The sequence below is a fragment of the Pithys albifrons genome, chromosome 3 (assembly GCF_047495875.1).
Source record: "Pithys albifrons albifrons isolate INPA30051 chromosome 3, PitAlb_v1, whole genome shotgun sequence".
Classification (NCBI taxonomy): domain Eukaryota; kingdom Metazoa; phylum Chordata; class Aves; order Passeriformes; family Thamnophilidae; genus Pithys; species Pithys albifrons.
In genome coordinates this window covers 81,848,256-81,872,095 of record NC_092460.1, presented here as the reverse complement: position 1 = coordinate 81,872,095, position 23,840 = coordinate 81,848,256, and the positions used below count along the sequence as shown (strand labels likewise).

At 38.3% G+C, this 23,840-nt stretch overlaps 1 protein-coding gene across 6 annotated transcripts; it reads right to left on the bottom strand.

Annotated features, from left to right (window-relative positions):
- Positions 1-479: 479 nt before the first annotated feature.
- Positions 480-23,704, bottom strand: TUBGCP6 (tubulin gamma complex component 6). 6 transcript variants are annotated; one of them, XM_071552538.1, is made up of 26 exons: positions 23,656-23,704; positions 21,871-22,677; positions 20,474-20,637; positions 18,879-19,089; positions 18,193-18,366; positions 17,009-17,130; positions 16,619-16,694; positions 16,023-16,132; positions 14,166-14,257; positions 13,934-14,073; positions 13,252-13,401; positions 12,567-12,648; positions 12,403-12,491; positions 12,105-12,220; positions 11,363-11,501; positions 11,158-11,274; positions 9,606-10,914; positions 9,143-9,198; positions 8,712-8,904; positions 8,288-8,456; positions 6,817-6,958; positions 5,642-5,836; positions 5,269-5,401; positions 4,823-5,036; positions 3,555-3,754; positions 480-1,770 (listed from the first exon to the last, which is right to left on the bottom strand). In XM_071552538.1, the coding sequence occupies exons 2-26, from the start codon at positions 22,615-22,617 to the stop codon at positions 1,679-1,681; spliced, it is 5,232 nt and encodes a 1,743-aa protein (XP_071408639.1). In that variant the 5' UTR covers positions 22,618-22,677; positions 23,656-23,704; the 3' UTR covers positions 480-1,678. The 6 variants fall into 6 exon arrangements, with proteins under 6 accessions (XP_071408639.1, XP_071408640.1, XP_071408638.1 ...); XM_071552539.1 differs by having other exon boundaries at positions 23,595-23,698; XM_071552537.1 differs by lacking the exon at positions 23,656-23,704 and adding an exon at positions 23,380-23,445.
- Positions 23,705-23,840: the final 136 nt, after the last annotated feature.

Sequence of the window (23,840 nt, the reverse complement as noted above, 5' to 3'; positions counted from 1 at the left end):
TGAATGCCTTTTTCTCTCTTCCCTCTTTCTACCCTCTCTTCACTGCCTATGTCAGCAGCTCGGTAAGGCCTTCAGGCATTTTGGAGAATTGACTTGCAGGTATGTGCAGTCTTCTTCCAGCTTATTACACTGGGTTCATGGGAAAGCTAAAACTTTCCAGTTACAGTGTAGGGCCAAGCTCCAAAGTCCCAAACATCAGATATTGCTCCCTGCAGAAGCTGTGTGGCTGCTCCCTAGTGGGAAGTGTAGGTGCTTCAGGACAAGACATCAGCCTGCACCAGAGCTGGCACATACCACACCCAGTCCTACAAATTCCTGAAGAACAAGTCAGGTAGACAAACAGCTCTCTGCCTCCTTGGGCAACAAAACAGCTCAGTCTGCAAGCCACTTGCTCTTTCAATCCCCTGTTTTGCAGAACAGAAGGCAGCTAGTCAATTAAATACAGCACAGATAAAGAAACAGCATAGACTATGTGTGTTACAACTGTGCATTAACACGTTTTTACACTGACTTGGGAACCAGAGTAGGAGCAGAAACACTCAGGTCAACTTCACCATTGGCATATTCTGACTCTCATAATTATTTCTCTTTCAGAAAAAAAAATTGTAAAACTACCTATACATCATCAGAAAATAATCTTATTCAATAATCTGTGGTATTGTTAATATGCTTGCCAGGTCTGCACCTTTAAATGTGTCCCCTAATCAGACAAAGAGCTCTTGATGAATATATCCACATTTTAAGTAACTGTGACTCCAGGATCTCAAATCAAAGCTGACTGCCTCTTTACAACATTCTCATACCATTGAATTGAAAGTTCAATTGTCTCTTTTCACAATATGGAAAAAAAAACAAAGAAGGAAAATCATTAACAAATTGAAAATGTGATACTTCAATCGAAAGCAGTAGTTGAGAGTATGCTGGGAATTACAGTTTTGTTTTGCTTTAGTGATGCTGAATTTCTCTTTTAGGTGTTTTACATAATCACTGCAAAATAAGATGCATAGCTTAAATAAGGGATACAGAAAGTAAACTTGGCACAAGTTATCCAATAATTACCAAGTGCTTGAATAGTCAAATACTATATCTCCTAAGCAGGTCACCTTGGCACAAAGTGTTTTTATCATGCCTTCTTTCACCGTGACTAATAGTCTTGAAGTAATTATTTATGTTTGGACTGAAAATTAATATCACTTTGAAAAGAAGCCACATGAAATAATAGGTACTTAGATCTGTCTGAAGATTTGCACTTCCTACCCGTCTCTGAACAGTTTTAGAAAGTATCTGTTAATTTATTTCATATACATGTATTTACATTGAAGGAAATTCACACCACTGGAAATACAACATTTACACATTCACAGATATACAGTTTTGCACTCTGTCCTGAGTTAAGATCAGGAACTCAGCTCTTCTATCTCTGCAATAATGACAACATCAATTTTCAGCAGATCAAACAACAGGCAGGTGTGGTAGATTTTAGGCAATATCATGCTCTGTTATGTAGTGGTTATTTTCTTCATGCTATTAGATGGTGGGTTATTTCACTGAAGAAAAATGCCTCTTGCATGGCATTTGCAGAAGCTTCTATAAATCATAAGCACATATATATATATATATATATATATTATAGTTTCTGTTTAACTATGTTATCAGTGATCCTTATTCTATACAGGGTTCAGTTATCCTTGTAGTAGTTATTAAAGTTGATCCGCAGCAGAAAGTCCTCCAAATGTGGTTGGTATCCTCTATTTACAAGCTTTGTTACCACTGGAAGAAAAACAAAAAATGAAGTAAGTTTCAGCTAAAATTAGTATTTTTAAGTCAGCCTTGATAGTATCTGTGCCTTTTAATTAAAAAAAATTCTAGTGCAGAAATCTGAGGACAATAAAAACAAATGTATATTTTAGCCTAAGTCCAGTATCTGTCTGGAATTATAAAATATTTCAAATAAGATGCAAAAGAAAGACTATGGGTCAGTTCTAAGTGAAAGTGTATTATTCTAACAAAGTATTTCCTTATCAAGTTGCTTTCATACAAATCACAGAATGTTTCACAGTAAGATGGTGTGTTCTTGTAATAATTTCAACTGACCAGGAAGCTGACCTCTGTGAAAGAAGCAGCTCTGCTGAAGATTTCTTGAGCAAAATCCATTGTAAGAGAGAAAACCAAAGAGAAATTCCTAGGACAAAACCCTCAGGCTCTATGAATGAACAAACCGACTGCTCTAAACACCCCTAATTACAAAGGGAAAAAGTCAACAGAAACTCCCTAAGCTCACAAATATCCCATGCACTAATACACAGGGAGTTAAGCAAGCAGCAGGAGCATGCAAGGAAGAAGGGAAAGTGTATTGTTAGAAGTTAGGGCCAGAGTCAAAGCCATTGAAGTCCAGACAACTTTGTATTGGCTTTCAATGGATTCTGCATCAACTCATTGTGGAAAGAGAGCATTTTACAATACATAGTGACTGAAGGTACAAGTGGAGATGAACAAGCACATATTTGTTTTGTAGTGCTTAATAATGAGGGTGTAAAGAACTGAGTCACTCATCAAATTTCCTTACGGAATGGTCTATTAATCTCTGTCCATGAAGCAACCATAGATCTCGTAGTATGGGCTTAGGTGGCTCCCACAGGTGTTCTGACTTCCTGCAGAATTTGGAAGCAGCCATTCTAACTCATCCTGAAATATCTGAGTTTGGTCCTTTGACACCATTTTTGGACACCCTTAAAGAATAAAAAGGGCAGCTCATTTCCTGAAAGATATAGTCTGACTAGAAAATATTCTAGAAAAATAGATTTAAGAAAAACAGTTGAACTCCTTCAGGAATTCAGGACTTTCTAAAAAAAGGAACCCACACCCCATGAACCACCTTGTACTAGAGGAAGGGTAAGTAACTTGTACTAAAAACACAAGCAAGACCTGAAAGAGAAATGGAGAGGAAAGACAGGTAACCATTTCTTCACATTATAGCCTAAGCTGACAGTGAGATGAAATTTTATCATGTTAAAGGAAAGAACATGTGGCAAATCATCTGTGTAGCTGAAAAACACTTGCCTGAAACACTGGCTCTACGCTCCAGCTAGTGCTAGGAGGCTCTCTGAGCTTTAGTGGAACATGGGAATCAGAATTTTCAAACCTCATACCACTGGTAACACTCAACTAGTGCATATATATATAAAATTACCTCTAAGGGGTATCTAGCTATCTCTCATTGCTGCCAATAAAAAGTTCCAGAACTCAGTTCCAGAGAAAAGGAAAAATGTATGCACATATATAGAGCTAAATACCAAATACTTATTTTGCAAATACTTAATTAGCAAAAACTTACAGTCAGTTTTGGAATATCTGTTAGATTTCTTGTGTGGGCATTTTATTGAATGAATATGCAGACCTTTACAAACCACAATAATGCAGTTTTCATTTAGGAACTACATTTTCTAACACTTTAAGTACACTCATCTTCCTACTTTTATGTTATACTACCCAAACATCTTTTTCATTTTTTCCACTGACCTTTTCTTCTATCTAAAATTTATGCAATTTCTCACCTTTGAATAAGAAGTGGGAGTAATACTTGAAGGTATTGTATGACTGCTGCATCAGACCAAAGTTAGGATGAACAGCCATTTGCTTCCCTGCATCGAAGCTCCAGGACTGAGAGATGAGCTGGCTGCGGAACTTCAAAATAAGGCTGAAGATGCTATGTATGATGTTCATCACAGGGGCTGCCTTCTCTGTCAACAGACCCCTAAGAGAAAACAAAAACAACTTTAGAACTTAGTTGATATAATTTATTGGTTCTAAGACTGAAAATACAAAGGGGTGAGAATTCTTTAGGTTCAAGATAATTGCTTAGTAACATCCATAAGATAGCAGCCAACTGTAACGATGCCTAAAACTAACATAGTTTAGTTGCACTTCCAGGAAACTCATATTTGCCCCGGTGTATCTGATTTCTAGAATGACATCTGCATTGGCAAAAGAGATGAAGTTAAAAACATCATGCTTTGAGTCTCCTTAAACTTTAATCCTTTCTCATCCCACCACCTGGTATTCAAACTGCAGCTCTAACAAGTTGTTTCTGATTCAAACTGAAAAACAGAGACATGAAAAGAGAGCTTGCTTTTCTTGTTTTGATTTCTATTCTTTATCATCTCCATCCATCTTGCTCCATCTCACCACTTTATCATTCCACTGTACACTCTTCAAGAAGAAACCAAATAAATTCTAGCTCCTTTCCTCTTATTCACACCACCCCTCTGCCTCATATACAGTAACCAAGGGGCTAAAAGCTTGTGATTCCTAAAAGACAGATGTCTCTTGCACTGCTCATAAATCTGGCAGATGCATCTTTTTGTCCCTTCAAAATCTATCCCGATCATTGCCCATATATTAAAGGCACATACAGTGTACAGGAGAAGCATTTTACATCCTTCAGCCAGGCCTGCCTGTGCACACATTCATGCTGAATGAAAGAGCAGTAATTTACAAACGCGATGACAAGGATGGCATGAAAGAAAAACAGAACTGTGGCAAGTGTGCCCTTAGTTTAGAGCTGTCCTAAGTAGACTGGAAACTTGCAGAGGCATGAACAGGAGCAGGAGATTCCAGGGAAATGAAAAAGATGGACAGCTGAGGAAAAGCATCCAAGTACAGACCTCAAATGTGCTAGTTTTCCTTACATAAAAATACTTTCATGTAAGTAAAGACTACTTAGCATGTCAGGTAAAAGTCGATTTTGTACAAATTCCTTATGCTAGGACTGGCCACTCAATTAACTTAAAAATTTGAAGTAAAATTAAGCATGGTAGCTTGCCTGAAGATTGCTTTGTTGAGGTATTCAGCATGTGTTCTGTGAATTTCTTCCAGGTTGCCCACAGAAGACAGTTTGTTTCCAAATTCACACCATGTAACATGAAGAATCTGATTAGCAATGTAACCTTGAATAACTTTCACAAAATGCTGCATTTCATGCTTATACAGCTGGAGCTGTCGAAACTGAACAGAGTTTGATGCATGACTCACTAAAGCTGAAAACAAAACCAGAAATACATTACCATCAGCATTCACAGAGACCATTTAAAATGAGAATTTTTAAACAAATGAAGGTTTCTGTTAGTAGAGTCTGTTTAAAATGCCAAGGAAAATTCTTTAAAAAATTGTGGCTTTTGAAGCTTGGCATAACTTTGTAAGCAACTGCCCAGCAGAGGATGCTAAATGCATTTTGAACAGGATGCTCTCTAGTTCACTCATTATACTTACCAGTGCGTTTTAAGTGAAACCAAACATCCTTGAGAGTCCACACCATGTGCTTCAGCTGAAGCAAAAAGGAGAAAATCTTGTTGTATTTATTCATGCAGCTCTCAGTAATGACAATGTTCAGAGGCCAGTCAACCTAAAAGATATAACAGTGCTGATCTTATTATATTTTTGTTTGAAATTATAAGATTATTTAAAATACAAATATTTCAACAATTTAATGTATGTATTTTAATAATGTGATGCAATGGCCAGGCTAAATAAATCCTGTAATTTCTACGACACAACTATTTTACTCCATTCTTAGTAACATACTCACTGTAACATGCTACATAAGAACCACAGCACTGTTCTACCTTTCTACATACTTTCTTACCTTGTACCTTAGCTCTAAGCAACTCAGAGCATCAGGTGTGTTGGGCTTGAACACTTCTGGAAGATACTTCAGGGCAAAAGAAAGATTGGAAGCAAGCTGGGTATCACCATGAAGACTGTACTGTAAGGCTTTATTTAAGATAGAATTAAGAACCAGTGGATTCAGCAATTCACCAGGTGTTTGTCCTGACCCAAGCTAGGGATAAAAAAAAATAATCCTAATTACACAGTATTAATAAAGAGTCTTGCCTCCTGAACACAGGTGAATTAAAGCAGAATGGTAAAGTAGTGACACTTTGATTGGAAGCTTTTACTTCCACTGTAGGGATGCATGAACAGCACAATAAGCAACTTCAGAACTATTTGCTGTTCACAGCATGAAGGTAATCTTGTACCTGCCCTGATTTATTTTGTATGTCTGCTGTGGTTCAGGAGCTGCTACACATCTCTCCTGCAGGGAATACAGTCTTTAGAAAGCCAGGGACAGACAGGTATTTATCTGAGTTGAATACACCTATCTCATCAACTCAGCATTCTCAGAAGTTTACAAATACTGTTTGTTATTCATTGAGTCTAAATCCCCAAGTGCTTTCCCTAGTTGGGTCTAAAGCATTCTTAGGACTCAGAAATGCCTTAAATCTCCTACAGCTGCATATCTCCACTGGCAACCAGCTATATTAACCCAGACTATCCCTCCTACCTTGCTGTCTTCCCCACGAACACAGCAGTAAGTCGTGAAAATACTGTCTCATCAGAGGGCCCAGCACTCTGTTCAGATGCTCTCTCCTCAGCTCTCTGAGGACACGTAAGGTAAGAGTAGGGATCTTGCAACACAGGGCTTTCCTCTGGATTTTATCAAATGGCAACAGGCTCTTCCAGCCTTGCTGCCAACAGATGGGAGGGGGCAGCAATAGTGCAGCAGTTTTCACAGTAGAGTGAAATACCCTTCCATGACTGCTTATCTGTCAAAGATAAGCCTCTTTGTTTGCCTCTGTCCTCATAACACTAACTGTTCCTTGCAAGCTACCAGACTTCCTGACACAGTACAGAAGAGGAAAATGTCAAAAGCCTGGATTCTAATTCATACCATTTCCTCATTCCCATTCAAATTAATTCAGAGATATCAAGCTAAAGCAGACAACCCAAACACAACAGTTAAAACAACAAAGCAAATACCTTCTCAAACAACAGATCACTGAGTGACTGAGCAAACTCCCCATCTTCCATTAACAAAAAGTGTCTCAGTGCTTCAAAATGCTTCTCTACGTTCAGCTCCACAAAGTAGTAATCAACTATTGCTTTGTTCACAAGAGAAACACTAAGAATAAAACCACAGAAAAGGTATTATACTTAGATGCAACTCCTTCCTTACTGTAAACATTCAACTATGGTTACATTAAATTAATGCTCCATTACTTAACTCTGACATTTAAGACAGGATGATATTCACACAGGCAAAAAAACAGGAGACACAAAAATCTTCACCCAGAATATACCAAAATTAAAACCTGTCACTTCAGGCAATGGGGTTTTGAACAGGACTGGGGACATATTTTAAGACTAGCTAAGTATAATGACCTTTGGAACATGCCACCGGGCCTAGAGCAACATTTTATCAATGGCTTTCTTGTCTCTGTCACCTACATAAAGAGATTAAGAAAGACTATTAAATCCCCAAGAAGAATATACTAATTGGTAAAGCTCTGTCACTAGACACTGAGGGCAGGTATATATTACAGTTTACAGTACAGTGTAGGTATTCAACTTAGCTTTAAATACTTTAACTTGCCTATCAGGGATAGGCTAATTCTGCCAGCACACAACTTGGGTTCACTCACTTTGCTTTGCCAGATGTGTTAATCTCTACAGAGATCCTTTTGGTAGCCAATCTGGATGTGTAAAATTAATTTAGATAATTACACGTGTCTACATTGCACCAAACTTTGAGTATAGCATACTCAGAGCTAGTAAATGGAAATTTAAACCTACAAGGGAGCAGATTCCAAAAAGATAATTAACATATCTGTGAACAACTCTTCTCATGACAAAGTTAATCTTCTACATTATAACAAAAACTTTTATTTAAACTACCATTAGATATACTCATAAAACAGTCCAACATATATGTGGCCTCCCTACATATTCCAACAGTAACAAGAACAGCTTCTATTATACCTCAAAACAGCCTTTGAAGCTGGAGTTCCCATAGAAACATGAAATAAACCCTGATTGATATGCATGAGCTTTCACACAATCAGGATTTTTCTTTTTTTTGTGCCCTTAGCTTTCATCTGCCAAATAAAAACTAACACAAACATTATAGAGAATACACCTTCTTTTTAAAAGAACAATGAAACCAATGGTGTCAAAATCACTGCTGCATAATCCACAAGCCAAAGAGCAAATCCTTCCCTCTAAGCCCTTGTATTTCAAACAGACATTCAAATTTTTAATTTACACATAAAAATCTAAGTTTATGTTACTATTTATCACATAGATCTGAACTTTGTAGTTAGTAACAGACCATTCACTGAACCACTTCTAGGAACAATAAGAAAAGAGAAAAGATCTGTGTGCAACTCTTGTCTCAAAATGGAACACAGCATTAATAGCTAAATGAATGGCTAAATTTCTAACAAATACTCACTGAGATACAAGTGGAGCAGTAATAGAACGTTTCATCAGCACTGGCAAAGACAAGAGCTCGCTCAGCTGTACAGCAGTTTCATCTGTTGCTGACTGCACGGAAGGATCCACAGGAAAAGTGTATGATCTTGGTATCACATGATGCAAGAGATGAGAAACTGGTAGTTCTGCTAAATTTAAAAATATATAAACATTGTAAGTTACTATATTTAAGAAGTTTGATAATATGTTCCTAGTGAACTGTACAAACACCTCTAGGTTAGAAAAGCATAAAGTCTCATTTCTGTGCCTATGAGCAAATTGTTTGGCTACTGCAGTTCACAACATTGGTAATTCACTGGTAAGTCAGGTAGTTTTTTGGCACTCAGCTTTCTTAATCAGTTTTACCACATCTATTGATCTACTGTTCCAACAGTTCTACTCACACATCAAATCATAACTATCTTGATATTTTTCAATGCAATACTGATCCGATAAGGCTTTCAAATAAGCTTGTTCTTTCTTCCATGTATCTTCCTCTTCCCCCTCCTCCTCCTTTGTCTTGGAAGCACTAACTTCAGAAGATAAAGTTTCTTGAGGCACAGTATCTTGTGGAATGGCTTTTTCAGGTTCTTCTGCCTACAACACATAAATGGACCAATTTTATGAGAGATGCTGACTTTGTCTAATCAGGCTTAATGTGTTCTTACAGGTAATTGACTACCTGTTCCAACTGAATATGAAAGAGCCTACTCACCTGAATGTTTCTAAGACGTAAAAACAATATGGTTTTACACTGACTACTAGGAGAGAAATTGTTTACCTTAACAACCAGTTTAATTCTTCAAAGGAAAAATAAACTACTTTTGTTTCCTACCTGTAAGGTCTGTGAGGAATCTGGAGAAGGGTCCTTGTTGACCACGTCTGCAATTACTGTAAGCACAATTAAAGACAGCATTTACTTTGACCTACTTGTAATACTTAGTTCATACTTCAGATCTGGTCCTGAAGTTCTTTAAAATTTCTCTACAAACTATGACAGAAACAACCACCTCAACAATCCCTCCCCACAGCCCCACCCTGACAGTTTTATGCATGTTCTCTACTCAAGAACCCACAAGGTCCTGTTTCACAAAGTTTCAGTCTAGAATTTGTTTAATGCTCTGGTTCTTGTACATAGAGGACAAGGCAAAGCTCAAATTCTTTCCTCTGAATTCTAGTAGTATCTGAGAAGTTATGCAAGGAATTAAGTAGTAAGTACCCATTTTGAACACAAACATTTAGTTATTTTCATGAGCCCTTAAACAAATGCTGATTCAATAAACCCAATTTCATTTTACCTTCTTTCTTTTCCAATATATTTTCTTCTTTATCATCTTTAGTATTAGCATCAGGAAAGTCTGTAACACTGTCAGACACCTGTGACTGTGGCAAAGTTTCTTCCTTAACCTGTGATGGCTTTGCTTCCTTTCTGCTCCCTTCAGCAGGAGGTGACTCTTCACTGTACAAAAGTGCCTGAACTGTGGAGTCAGATGAAGAACCCAAAATGGTTTTACGATGAGGTATTGGATCATCTTCTGTAGATGGGGTCCACTTCCCTATTTGGATGCTTGACTGGGATACGTGTCCAAATGGGCTCCAACGGGATTTCAAAGGCTCTGTATCTGAAACCAGTTCTCCGATTTTGATGTGTGACTGTGATGCATGCCCATGGATGTTCCAGCGAGGTCTAGCTGAGACCACCTCTGACACGTTTTCACCAACCTTGATATTGGCATCAGATGCATGGCCATGGATGCTCCACCGAGGCCGTGTAGGAGCTACATTTGACACGTACTCTCCAATCTTAATATTGCCTTCTGAAGCATGTCCATGAATGTTCCACCTAGGCCTTGAGGGCTCTATCTCTGAAGCATATTCCCCAATTTTAATATGAGCTTCAGAAACATGTCCATGAATATTACATTGGGGTTGGCTAGATTGAACTTCAGAAACAGAGCTGCTAATTTTTATATGGGAGTCTGAAAAATGCCGATAAGGACTTGAATGTGGCTGGTAAGTGTCCACTTGAGGTACATATTCTCCCACTCTGATGTTGGCATCAGATGCATGTCCATGTATATTCCACCGAGGCCTTCTGTACTCCACATCAAATACATTTTCTCCAACTCTAAGATGTCCCTGCCAACCTGCAGATGGTCTGAGAACTGTATTAAAATCATACTCACTTTGCTGATGCAATGGGGCATTGTCTTCTTTTGGTGCTCCTCTCAAGACAGGCTGACTTTCACTTACTTGAGAAGTCTCAGAAAGATCTGAGTTAATATTTCTGAATGCTTCATCTAGCAAAGATCCTTGTATGCTAATGGCAACAGGCTGTTCATCTTGTGGCTTTGATAAGAAATCCTCTATATTCACATTGGATTCAGGCAGGGAGTCAGCCCTGCATAGAGGACTGCACACTTTCTCTGAAGTTTGGAGACTGCTTTCAGATCCTGCAGCTTTAGGCTGAAAATGCTGATCGGCATTATTATTTGCTGGCTCTGACACAGGCAATGCTTTGTCAGCAGAAGTAGCAGATTCCTGTTCAGGCTCAGATTCTCTTCTGCCAACTGTCTCATTAGAATGTGGAGGTTTCACAGAAGACACCTAAAAAAGGAAATAATTATTACACTACATGCCTAGTCACATAATCAAGCTACTTATTAGGGTACCATTTATCACAGGATTTCAATTTTACCAGTTTTTCGTATGTAGTATAAGTAGGTGATAACTACTCACCCTGCTGTTACAGTGAACGTTGTGAAGTGAACTGAAATGAACCATGAAATGAATTCCCTTTAGAAAAACTTGGAACAGCAACTTGGAGTTTATGTAAGAAAATAAACTCACCTGTAAAGGTGGATCTTCCTTAACAGGGTTTTTATCCAAAGTCAACTGGCACTGTTTAGAGGGAATAATATCTAATTTTCTCCTGTAGTTTCTATCTGGAAGTTTTTCAAGCATTTCCTACAAGTAAAAGAAAAGAAAAAACCAAAAGTCTTTACCAAATGTCAAATTTTCTGAACTACTTTTCTCAAGTCTTTCCAGAAGATACCTCAATGCGTTTTTGATCCTCTAACAGAAACTTAAGACGGGCTGTTTCCAACTTGTGTCGCTGAATTTTCCATAATGTTCTTTGTTCCCTACGGGCTGCATCATCAGAAAGTTTGCTGTAATGGTCAATTAATTCCTGCCTAAATGAAGGTAAAAATAAAGCTAAGTTATAGATCTTTGCATACTGACTTCCATCTTCCCTCCTAAAGAATAAGACTTTTTAGCACTTCAGAACTGAGTAGTTTTTAATATGTAGAAGCCCAGAGGCTTCAATCAAAATGATTAAACAGGTGGAAAAAACAGGAATGTATTCCAGTCAATATGTATTTCTGTAACTATTCTTACTAGGCCACTCATTTATCTTAAGTATTTTTAGATGTAAGAGAAGAAAGTGAAATATCAATCTAACTTACTTCTGCTTTGACATATGTGACCATTTTTGCTGTGGGTTTTGCCTTTAATTATAAGATATAGTTAAATTTTTTATCCTGAAATTTTGATTATTACAAAACCCAGCCTTGGTAGGGTCGGCACAAATTAGTGGGTCCCAGATTTCTGGGCCACTAACCATTCCTAAAAAAATTGTTCATAGATTACCAAAAATCCTTAAATCCACCTTCTAACTGCAAACATTACCCTTACAGAACAATGTCTGGGAACTACTAGCACGATAAATTTTAATATACAATAAATTTTTCCTATGGTCTTTACGACAGTTTTGGAGACTACTCAGATACATTTACCTTGCCTTTTTTTCCAGTTCTTCTTCTAAAGCTTTCAGTCTTTTTTCTCTCTCTCGGAGCTCTCGGGCATAGCTGAAATCATCATCAATCTCCTCCTGCTTCATTGCAAGGCGGCGCTGTGTAAATATTCAATACTTTTAAAAGCCACTCTCAGTACCAGCTGTAACACACACATCTGCAAGAAGTTCTTATTTGTACCCCATGAGCTATTCATTCAACTTCAGTACAATAAATCAAGACACCCTTTCGTTAATTTGCCTAAGAAATACAGCTGGCCTTTAGAAACACACTGAGATACCTCTTGGTCTTTTGCAAACTGCTCTTTCAGCTTCTGAAACTGTTCCCGTTTCTTTGCATCTAATGCCATTCGTTCTGATATTTGTTGATCTGTATTAAAAAAGACACTGTTAGCTTGCATTAACAAACCCACTGGAAAACACACAAAATGGCACTATAACTCACCACTGATGGCTTTTAGCACTTTGCTAGCAGTTTCCCGAGCATGGACAATTAATTCTTGCTTGGCTATTTCCATGCGCAAATCCTTTAAAAAAAAAAAAAGAAGAAACAAAAATGCTGGTGGAATTTTTATCTTATTTTAGATTTGAAAATACACTGTTGCAGACAGGTGTACACTTTATAATGGCTATTAATATATTAGTACAATACAGAAATATGAATAAAACAGTTAATTAAATGGAAAGTCTGCAAACTAGGTAATACTCCAGATCTTAAAACAAACCAAATCTATCTGATAGATACATGACATTGATGGAACCTGAAGAACAGAATTTTCTAACTAAAAACTGAAAAAACCAATTAGCAATGCAAATTATAAATAATCTTATCTGGTTTCTAATTAGGTGGTCACATTTTTTAAATTAGTATCTAACAATTTTTTCAGTAGAAGAAATCTGCTGCTGCAAAGAATTAAGATGGAAGTCCAACACTCAATATTATGAAAATGTCAACACACACCTATACTTTTAAAAGCTGTATTAAATATTTGCTGTGATAACAACTAAAACAGTAATTGACGAATAAAAAAATTCTGACCATAAATACAAATTCTTTAGAAGTTATAATAAAAATGAAAACTGAGTATTTAAAGGTAAAAATCCAAACAAGGTATTTATTCCTTTATTACCTTTTCCTCCTTGCTTATGGAACTGTATCGGGCAATTCTTTCCATTCGACCTACATACACTGCACAATCTCTCTCTATTTCTTTCAGTTCTTCAAGGGAAAAAATAACTGAAATCCTGGGAACAGGTATATCTGACCAACATATATAATGCTGAAAAATGAGAAATTTCCTTTTAAAATTGTTAACATTTCATATTATGAACAAATTTTTCTTACCAAAGACAAGACTCGTTCTGCAAAATATGAATAAATAGAACTATTTAAGCACTTCTTGGAAATGTAAAGATAAAGATGGAATACAAGAGCTATGCAGAACTGAGTCAAGACATGGTAAGTGAGGCAGCTTTAAATCAGAAAGTAGTGTGAGTTGTGTGAGAAGTGGAAGGCATTTGCTAGGATGCTGAAAACATTTCTGCTTTTAATACAAAGAAAAGTAAGAAATACAGCACTTGCATTGGATGGGATAAATTTGACGCTGTTAAAATTTATACTTCCACAGTGAGGTGTTGGCACAGAGTGGATATTCAGCTCACAAGTATCTGAGAGCAAGTAACTGCCCCCTCATGCATCAACATTCTACTTAAGCAATACTGGTTTTCAATAAAGGAGTGAACTTGCTAAAAACCTCTAAAAAGAGACATAATTTTCTCAATGTAATAGGAAGGAACTAGCCCAAAACTTACCCTAGGACAGCACAATTTCAGCAAGTTTATGGTTTTCCCACATATATATACATCATTAGCAATATGTTTAAGAAATACAGGGACACAATCTTCTACTTCTTTTGAAATTAAAACATAACCATGAGTCCAGTAATGTTTATCTACATAACAAAAAGATGAAAGTAGACATTTTAATTACTTAATTAACAACACAAATTATATAAATTATAAATGCTCCATATATATACTGTACCTCTGAAGCAAAGATAATCCTCATTCACCTGGATCATAAATTCTCCATAAACATCTCTGAATACACCACTGTATACCCAATCATAGATAAATCTAAAAAAAAATTTGTAGAATAATGAAAATCAATCCTCTTGCTTTCTCACCTTTATTTTAACCAAACAGTTAGTATAGTCTTTAAAATCCCGAAAGACACAAGTTATAGGCAAGACAATAATGCAGCAATTAAGTGCATTGACAATGATACTCAAATATACACAGAGAAGACTGTGGCTCTACACTTATCTTAAACCATTTTAATATAGAACATTTCAGTGATAATTAGTTTTGATGAAAGAACAGTGCCCTAATTAGAACAATCTTTTTATTTCTGTATATCAATTTACTAAGCATATATAAAAAATGTCTAGAAACCTTTGCAGCACATCAAGAGCACAGACATAAGCAGAAAGGATTTATTTTAAAGACAGGTTAATTTCTGCAGGGAGAAACTAAAGGGGTATAAAACAAAGATACAATACCAAGCACTTTTCTCCCAGACCTAGAGGCATTCCTATTTTGGAATATTTATTCATGCTATGTTGTATTTTCTCTGTGTGAAAAGAAACTTTTAAAGAAATAAAAAAAATACAATTTTTATACAACACATTCTGAAGCTGTAGCAGAGCTCCTTGAAAATAATGTTTTTTGTTTCTTTCTAACACTGCTTCTAGACATTGGGTCTAACAAAGAGGAAGCTTTTAACACAGCAAGCACTGTTCAACTTTGAGGTTGTAAGTAAAAAGTTAAGAACTTTTAAAGTATTAAATCTGATGTTTCTATGATTTATTTCAGCAACAACTTCTATTAATTTCTTTCAGGTTAATAGAGGGATAGCACTTTCTCCAGGTAATAGAGGCTGCCTTTCATGGCAGCCCTGATCATGTATGATTGATGCTTTGATAGAGATCTGCAACAAATTTAGGAATGAATGCAGTAAGTATCATAACCTAGTAAGCATACGTTCAAATTTTTTTAGGTTCCTTATGATGCCATCAAATCCTGCACTTGGTATTTCAGAAATCTTACTTTCTTCTATAAGGAGCAGGGCAGAAGCTGTGAAGATACTTCAGTGAGTCCTCTGGTAAATCTGAAATTAAATTACTCTGAGATCATTTTATGTAGAACGAAGGAAACACTACAGGGGTGGCGATGGGAGGAGTCTTAAATTTAAAGCATTCTGACACACTGTTTTCTAAGTATCATCACATCTATTAAGTAACATTGTAAATGGATGATGGACTAGACCTACAATTCCCATAAATAGCTATTAAAAAAAAGCTATCACCTCTTCAGAAGTCTATAAACTAATGACTTCTAAATTGACGTGCACTGCTTAACAAAATTGTTGCAATCCAAGGAACTCTACTTCATATCTTCAGTTGGTTACATCCAATTAATGAACAACAGATATTTTATCAACTTTTGCTTACTAAAAAGCCCACAAGAAGACAGTGGAACTAAGCATGAACTTTTCCAATTTGCACAACAAAAAGAGAAACTTGTTAGGAGTCAGTTTCAGGATTTTACTACAGGTATGAGTCTAATATTCTAGTATGAATTTCCTGGACCACCAGCAAGAAAGAAGTCTTATTTACTTGTATTTATTTACTAATCTAGTCACATAAAAAACCCTTATGTTGTTACTGAGCTCAAAGAGAGAGGGAAGGAAGGATTCAGCAAAATTAATTAATTTTAATATATATTGCAGATACAGACACATTTTATATATTCTTTAATTTTTAAAAGCCATTGTTAAACTCACCAGATTACCAATTTGTAACCCTTAAACTCAGTTATGCAGAGAACAGCATAGACGCACCTTGTGTATGGTTCACAGCTCGTCTTCAGCAAAGACAGAAGAACCGGATAGTGCTCATTGCTACAGTTGTTCAGAGCCTCTTTGTACAGATATGAAAGCAATTTAACACCCTAAAAATTGAAAAATAGCCTAATGTTAGGCAACAAACTTCACTACAATTTTAATAACAATAGACTCATTAAGACACAGCTTTACATGTTCCACTAGACACAGCAAGCAGGATTCATCTCACTTCCTTTGTCTATCTGCAGTTGAAATCAGTTTACCTGAACTAGTTACCTCAAGCTCACCTTATAGTCACTAATGAGAAACAAGTATGTTTAGAGTTTGATTCATGTGACTAGAATGAAACAAAATCCACTCTAAGTCTTCTTTTGGGCCCTTGTGTTTACTTTAGGAATTGAAAACACAGGACAAAATTTCAAAATTTTAAGCATCTGCATAAAGGATCACAGTATTCTAACTGGAGGTCCAAGATCATAACTTTGCTGGCGAAGAGATCAACACTGAGTATTGCATGTAAAATCCAACGTAATTTTGAAGAATAGTAACACTGTAACCCAAACCAAACATAAAAACAGCAAACTAAAAATCACCGTAGGAAATGAAGCACCAGGTCCACCACTGATCCCCAGTGCTGTTGTTCCTATGCCACATAGTTCAGCCAAATATCTAAAAAAAAGGATTAAAACATATGTAAAAGTTTGAACCAGAAGTCTCTCTAGATCATAGTGATGAACTTTGCTGAAGTTGAATACCACACAACAACCATTTGTATCTGCTGAATGATAACAGGGATAACAAAGAAGCTGAATATAAAGACTTTTTATGTTTTCTCTAAAATCTTCCGGACATAAAAAAGCTTCCCTGTTAAAATAGAGGCAAAATACTGATAGACTAAGTAAGAATTCCCATTTACTATGGTCTCTTTTAGTGTACGTTAATAGATTGCTTTTTTTTCTGCTGTGAAAAGCTTAAACTCTTACCTCAACTGACGACCTAATTTTCTGAAGAGAAAGCTGATTGTTAGAAGACTTAAAGTAGGAGGTGTTGACAAAACACAGGCTCGGTAATATTGAAGATACTTTCTCAGTCCACTTGTGAACGCCTGGTATCAACAGAAAATATTTGAAGCCTTACTGTGAAAGCTGTTAATAGCTTAGCAATGTCTCACATGAATTGCAGCAGCATGAAAACAAACCTTTTACTACAATAACTGGCATATACAGGTAAGAGGGACTTACTTGTACATTAAAACAAGGGGAGAGTAAGGGTTCATGCAACTTAAGACATTCCAATTAGCCAGATGATCTCTCTATCCTCTTTACACATCCAATGAACAGAACCTGTACCCACACACAGTATAATAAAGTATCTTGGTTCAGCTTCTTTCAACTGCCCTTTGAGAAGCTCCTTGTTCTCTATAATACAAACCTACAGAAACCTGTTTCCTTACTTTTGTGCCTAAATTGGATACTAGAAAAAACTCACCCAGAACTTTTTCTAACAAGGAGACCTTCTTAATAGAAATTGAGTAACACTGCTGTAAATCCAATATTCACAATGAAAACATATTCATAACTAATGGTAACTTAATTCTATGCATTAGAAAGACATTAAGTCACCTGATATTACATGGTGTATGTACAGCTCAGTTTAATATACAGAGGACTGACAAGGAAACTTTGCACTTAATTTTGAACCAAGAAAAAGTAATTAAAGCTATTAAATACCATGTTTCTCTACTTCAGTTTTTATTTTTAAATATATATACATTATTTTATATATATATATATACATACATACTGTCTTAAGAAATTTCTTCTATTTTAATTTTATACATCTTACTGTATAAATATGCAATGTTTTTAAAATATCTAAAAATTATATTCCTTTAGTCCACCACAGAACAGTATGACTAAACAAATCACACTTCAGGGACAAAGATGTTTCACTGCATGTTTCAGTGCAAGTAAGCCCTAAGCACACAGAGCTGTGATTCAAAGATTGTGGCACTGTTCATTGCTGACACGTGATGGAGCATTACACTTAAAATACTTCATTGTTTTGCAGAATGCAGAAATTCCATCTTTACACAAAATCAAGTTACCTTCTATACCTAAGATATTTGGCCCATTAAATCTAGATGATTTAATACAATTGTTTTTACCTGAAACACAAGTCCTTTGCTGTATGAAGAATCCAAAACTGGCTGGAGAGAAAAACGACTTAGTCGTGTGTAGTAGGTTCCATATTCTGCAACTTCTGAGAGCAGGTTGTGCATTGCCTCTGGTGAAGTTCCAGACACATATACCCCCTCCTTTATCACAAATGTCTCAGCAGCCTAAAAGGATATAGGGGGAAAAAAGGCAGATTGGAGTATTTCATAGCTGTATTCTGATTTAAAACAGACAACATTTACACACAAAAATAACATCAGACAAAATCTCAGTTTAGATGCTCTGGTGACTGAGACTATACAGCTAGGACAGTGAGATAAACATTAAATTGTAGCAAAATTTCAGGAGTATGAATGGGTACCTTCAAATATATAGAATAAGATGCATTATCTATTTCCCTAAAGAAAACTCAATTTACAAAACTATTTACGTGTGTATTTTCAAGTATTCATAAACTTATTTTCACATAGAGGACTACAAGTACTCTTAGACTGCTACAGTACCATAATTACTGCAATATATAAATACTGCCCCAGTGCCATTAGGCAACATTCAACTTTTTAACAGTATCCACAACTGCAAGATCTCAACAAAAGTAAATGTGTTCAAAAGGAAACCCCTACGAAGAAAAAACCAAAAAGATTCTGCTACGAAGTGCCAATAAAGTCATCCATACCTGATTGAGTGAAAATGTAGTGGATACCACACCAATGAGGACATTCAAGACATCCTTAACCAGTTCAGGTTCTTTCATAAGCACAAGCTGAGGCAGCTGCAGTACAGTATTACTAAACAGTTGTAATTCCCCTTCTCGAAGTTTGTAAAATTTGTCAAAAGCTTCTCTCCCTGCTTCAGTAAGATACGGTTCCTCTTTTTTACCAGGTGGGCTGTGTCAGAGTAAACACAACATTACAAGGTGATTATGGAAAAAGAAGGAAATATATCTCGCACAGAAATAAAAAAGCATTTCAGGATTTTACACAGAATTCCTAACAGAAAAGCTACTTATAATATAGTACATTTTTAAGGAAATGTATATTCAATCAATGAAACTGTAGCTCTAACTCAGTGACGAAATAGGTAGATAATTTGAACGTCAGTTCAGATAGAATCCTTGACAGAACTATCAGCTGCTTTGGTGGCCTTCCCTGATGCAGTTTTCACATTACGAATATGAGGTCAATATATACCAGATTTCCAGTATAATTTATTCAATAATATTTAATATTCAATAATATTCATATATATTCTAATAAGTTAAAGAGAAATATGCTCCAGATGCCAGAATGAGCTGTTATTAACACATTTTAGCTCTTCCCAGCAAAGATCACCATCCCCTCCAAAATTTCTCCTTCCAATTCTTCCAAAAATTCTGAATTCCATTAACAGGTATTAAACGAAAGTTGTCAGGCATATGGTCTATATTTCACTCTAAGACCCTTGCAGTCTAAATGGTAGCAAGAAAAACTGTCTTGTACTAGGAACAATGTTCAAGTATGCTTTGAAAGATTAGATCAGGGAACTTCTGAGTTTCTGAGCTTCTCAGACTCAAGAGTTGAAAAAACAATGTATGACACTGCAACAGCACATCATTAGATTACTACTTAAAATTATAGAAAACAGAGAGCAAAGTTTCTCCAAGAATCAGGCGCACCACTGTCCATCAAGAATGTATGGAAGATACCTGCCATTTTTTTCCCCTTCCATTTTAGGGAAGTCAGGAATCCTTAGGACTGTATAGAGCCCTCTCTCAGTAGATGCATCTTCTACTCAACAGCAAAAAGAACAACAAGTCTAACTAGATCATCAAAAAACCTGTTGTGATAATTTCTGTTTTGGCTCCAGGCAGAGAAAAGGAATACAATACTGTACAATACTGGGAGATATGGGTTTAACTCTTCTGCTGCTCTACAACTACCACTTTCTCTTTTGAAACTGAAATTACGGACTATTAGACTGAGTCAAATTGCACAGCACATAAGAATAATTTAAAAAATAGTGCATTTCACAAACAGCAAGTGTCTTCATAATCCCTTTGGTTTTTGCACAGATGATTTTATCTCTTCCTATGAAACCACTGCACTCTAAGAACAAGTTTATTGAAACTGCACAACCTTTATTCCTTTGTTACTATTAATGCAGTATATGGAATTCTGAGAATTAGAAACACATTTCTCTATTTATACTGAGGTCATTTGGAACTAAGATGCAACACCTTCACACATGTGCACACAATGCATAGTAAGTGTGTCAGTAAGATCAGACACTTACTATCCAATTCTTTCCCAACATCTCCGCTTGCTGGGTCCGTATGTAAGCACTGCATCCCATAAGTCTATGTCTGGAGTCATGCTCGGCTCTGACTGAGAATCAGGAGTCAGATTGGATGCTGACTGGAATCCCTCATCTTCTGACTGATCTATACTTTGAGGAACCTGCCAGAGAGAGTTCAAATGTTAGACATGAAAATATTTTACTGAAGAGAATAGAAACTATGTTCTGCTATCACTCGTGACTGACTCTACATGACTCAACCTGTTTTACCTACCCTTCCTTTATATCAATTTTACATTTTCACTGTAAGCTCTCTATTCATGTGGTAAATCTCTACAGGTATTAATTCCTATACATAAACCAGGAATCTCCATCAAAATAATATACTATGGGTGTCCAAAAGGTGTATATGCCATGCCCTCAGCTCCCACTCAATAGGAGTCATATGTGCAGAATTGTCCTCAATTTTACTAAAAGATAATCACACCCACATAAAAAGCAGCATTTTCCTCAAGAAACTGAAACTTTTCCCATCTGATGGGAAGAGCAGAGCACTAACTTAAAAATGTTCTGCATCCTCCAGGTTACAACTTTCATCCATATGTGCACACTGAACAGTACAGGAGTTTTCTATTTAACATTTGCCTTCAAGTCTCAATTAAGTTAAGAGACTTGCAAGATCTATCCATATGCTAAGTAGAGGGACCAGGAAGAGGATCAAAAGGTAGACTATAGAGAAGCCTACCTACACACAGTAAAAATAGAAAGAAAAGAGACTCTGACAGTTTATCTAGTACTTCTATGACAATAAAACAGCAAAAATAAACAGAATGGACAGCAAAAGGAGAAAAAAGGTACAGCAGAAACTGTACACACTGAAAAGGTAAAAGGACAATAGGAACTAGAATGTTCAATGAAAAAAATAATAGAAGTCCTTTAAGATACAACCAGCCAAGACAAAAATGCAGCAAGGTAGGTAATGTAACCTGAACAGCAAAGCACATACATTCAGATAGAAATGCTTATGCAATCAGTCTGAGCACTAACAAGTAAGCAACAACACAGAGCAATTCAATAAACAAGGCCAGCAAAAATGCAAGCAAAAGATTGCTAGGGTGGGGAAGGCACAGGCACAGCCGATGGCTAAAATTCATAATGCCTACAACTACATGATGAGTTTTGACACAGCAATAGGATAAGACTAAGGTCTTTGTTATCTATACATCTCTTTATCCGAAAAGCTTATCTGGTTCTCTACAAAGGAAAGGAACCCTGCCCCATCTTAAATTCCTGTGCTTCTATCACAAAGTAAACTATTACCTATATTTTAACCTATAGTTTCAAAGTGGCACAATGAAAAGCATGTGTTAAGTCCAAATCAAACAATATCGTACTTTAATCGCAAGTCCAGACAAATCTGCATTGTCAGGCACTGGTGGCAAATCCAACCTGATGTCCATATCATACGTACGGCTGTGCACAAGAGCACCGAAGAGTGAGACTCGTGTCTCTTTCTCAAACTTGTCCCCAGCAGGACAGCTCTGTGAGAACAGCCCTATGGCAGGGAGTCCAGTGCCAGGGGCAGCCTCCATTATCTGAAGCGTCTTTTGAATTGTGTCGTTGAACTGACATTCTTGGTTTGTTATCAGGGATTGTATGTCAGCTTCAAACACGCTCACATCATAATAATCATAACCCTGGTATTTGACATTTCTCCCAACATACTTGTTATTCAGAAAATAGTCCTTTTTTTGTGGTACAAGCTGAGGAGGACCTGTTCCAGCAAGCTGTACTAAGAGATCCAAGACAGAATTAACTTCAGTAAATGGTAAGCATTCAGCAGTTTCCAGTTCCTCCACAAGATTCTCTAGTCTATCTGCTTGAGCACCTAGGCCACCAACTCTCAAGTTGAAAGACAGCATCAAAATTTTGTTTTTCACTGGAAGTCTGGAAATGTTTGATTGCAGCTTACGAGCTTCATCTTGAAAAAGGTTTATGAACAGAGCATTATAGGCAACCCTTTTCAGATTTTGCTTAGCCCTTCTCTTGCTGATCTTCTGCCTGCCCAAGTGAACCTTCCATGGCAAACCCGTCAAGTGTGCTTCACACAAATCACTGAACAATTGTGTAATGCTCTCCATTTCAAATAAAATTGTCAGGTTTCAGCAGTTACAGTAGGGTCTCTGATTTCACGCGAAAACCTGAAAAACATCAGGAAAAGGAAGAAACCCATAACACATATGAGAAACTGATGCGTATGCTCTAACTTAAACTGAGCCCAAAACGAGTGAACTGACCCAGCAGGTATTTAGGACATGAGCTATAAAAATCACACTGTCACTCTGATCACAAGTGAAGGGATGGTGGAGGATGCTTAGTTTCAGGTGCCTGATTTTGCTCGGCAGACTGAAAGAGGAGACGGTTGTCCCGATCCAATACAGGATTCCTGTGGGAACACCTTTACCTTTCCTCAGGAGACATCCCCCCGGCACTGCCCTCAGCAGCAGCCGCGGGCAGCGCCATCCCCGGGAGCGCCACTCAAGAGCCGCCGGGGTGCCCCGGGGAAGCTGCCGGCCGCGGGAGCTCACCCGAGCTCGGAGCTGGGCCCGAGCACGGCGCGCCAGCCCCTCCGCGCCCGCCATCAGCACAGCCCTGCTGGGCCGTGCCCGTCGCCTGCCGCCCCCCGCAGCCCTTGCCGCCCTCCGTACCCGGCCCGTACCCGGGGCGCTCCCCTCCACCCCGGCCCGCACACGGGGCGCTCCCTCCACCCCGGCCCGTACCCGGGCGCTCCCCTCCACGCCGGCCCGTACCCGGGGCGCTCCCCTCCACCGCAGCCCGTACCCGGGGCGCTCCCCTCCACGCCGGCCCGTACCCGGGGCGCTCCCCTCCACGCCGGCCCGTACCCGGGGCGCTCCCCTCCACGCCGGCCCGTACCCGGGCGCTCCCCTCCACCGCAGCCCGTACCCGGGGCGCTCCCCTCCACCGCAGCCCGTACCCGGGGCGCTCCCCTCCACGCCGGCCCGTACCCGGGGCGCTCCCCTCCACGCCGGCCCGTACCCGGGCGCTCCCCTCCACCGCAGCCCGTACCCGGGGCGCTCCCCTCCACCGCAGCCCGTACCCGGGGCGCTCCCCTCCACGCCGGCCCGTACGCGGGCGCTCCCCTCCACCGCGGCCCGTACCCGGGCGCTCCCCGCGGCACCGGGACGGCGCCACCGCCTCCTCCCCCGCGCCGCCGACGTCACCCGAGCGCGACCGGAGCCCGCTCTGGCGCCGCCGCCGCCGCCGCGCGGGGGGACGCGCGGGGGGCCCGCAGAGGCCCCGCATCGCAGCCACAGCACCCGCAGGGGCAGCGCCGGCCGAGGCT

Coding starts and splice junctions, on each gene's coding strand:
- TUBGCP6 (XM_071552538.1), bottom strand. CDS start 22,617: ATGGAGAGCATTACACAATTGTTCAGTGATTTGTGTGAAGCACACTTG. Junction 8,457..8,711: donor AGATAGTTATGATTTGATGT/GTGAGTAGAACT, acceptor TTTTAAATTTAG/CAGAACTACCAGTTTCTCAT. Junction 6,959..8,287: donor ACTGCTCCACTTGTATCTCA/GTGAGTATTTGT, acceptor TTTTATTCTTAG/TGTTTCTCTTGTGAACAAAG.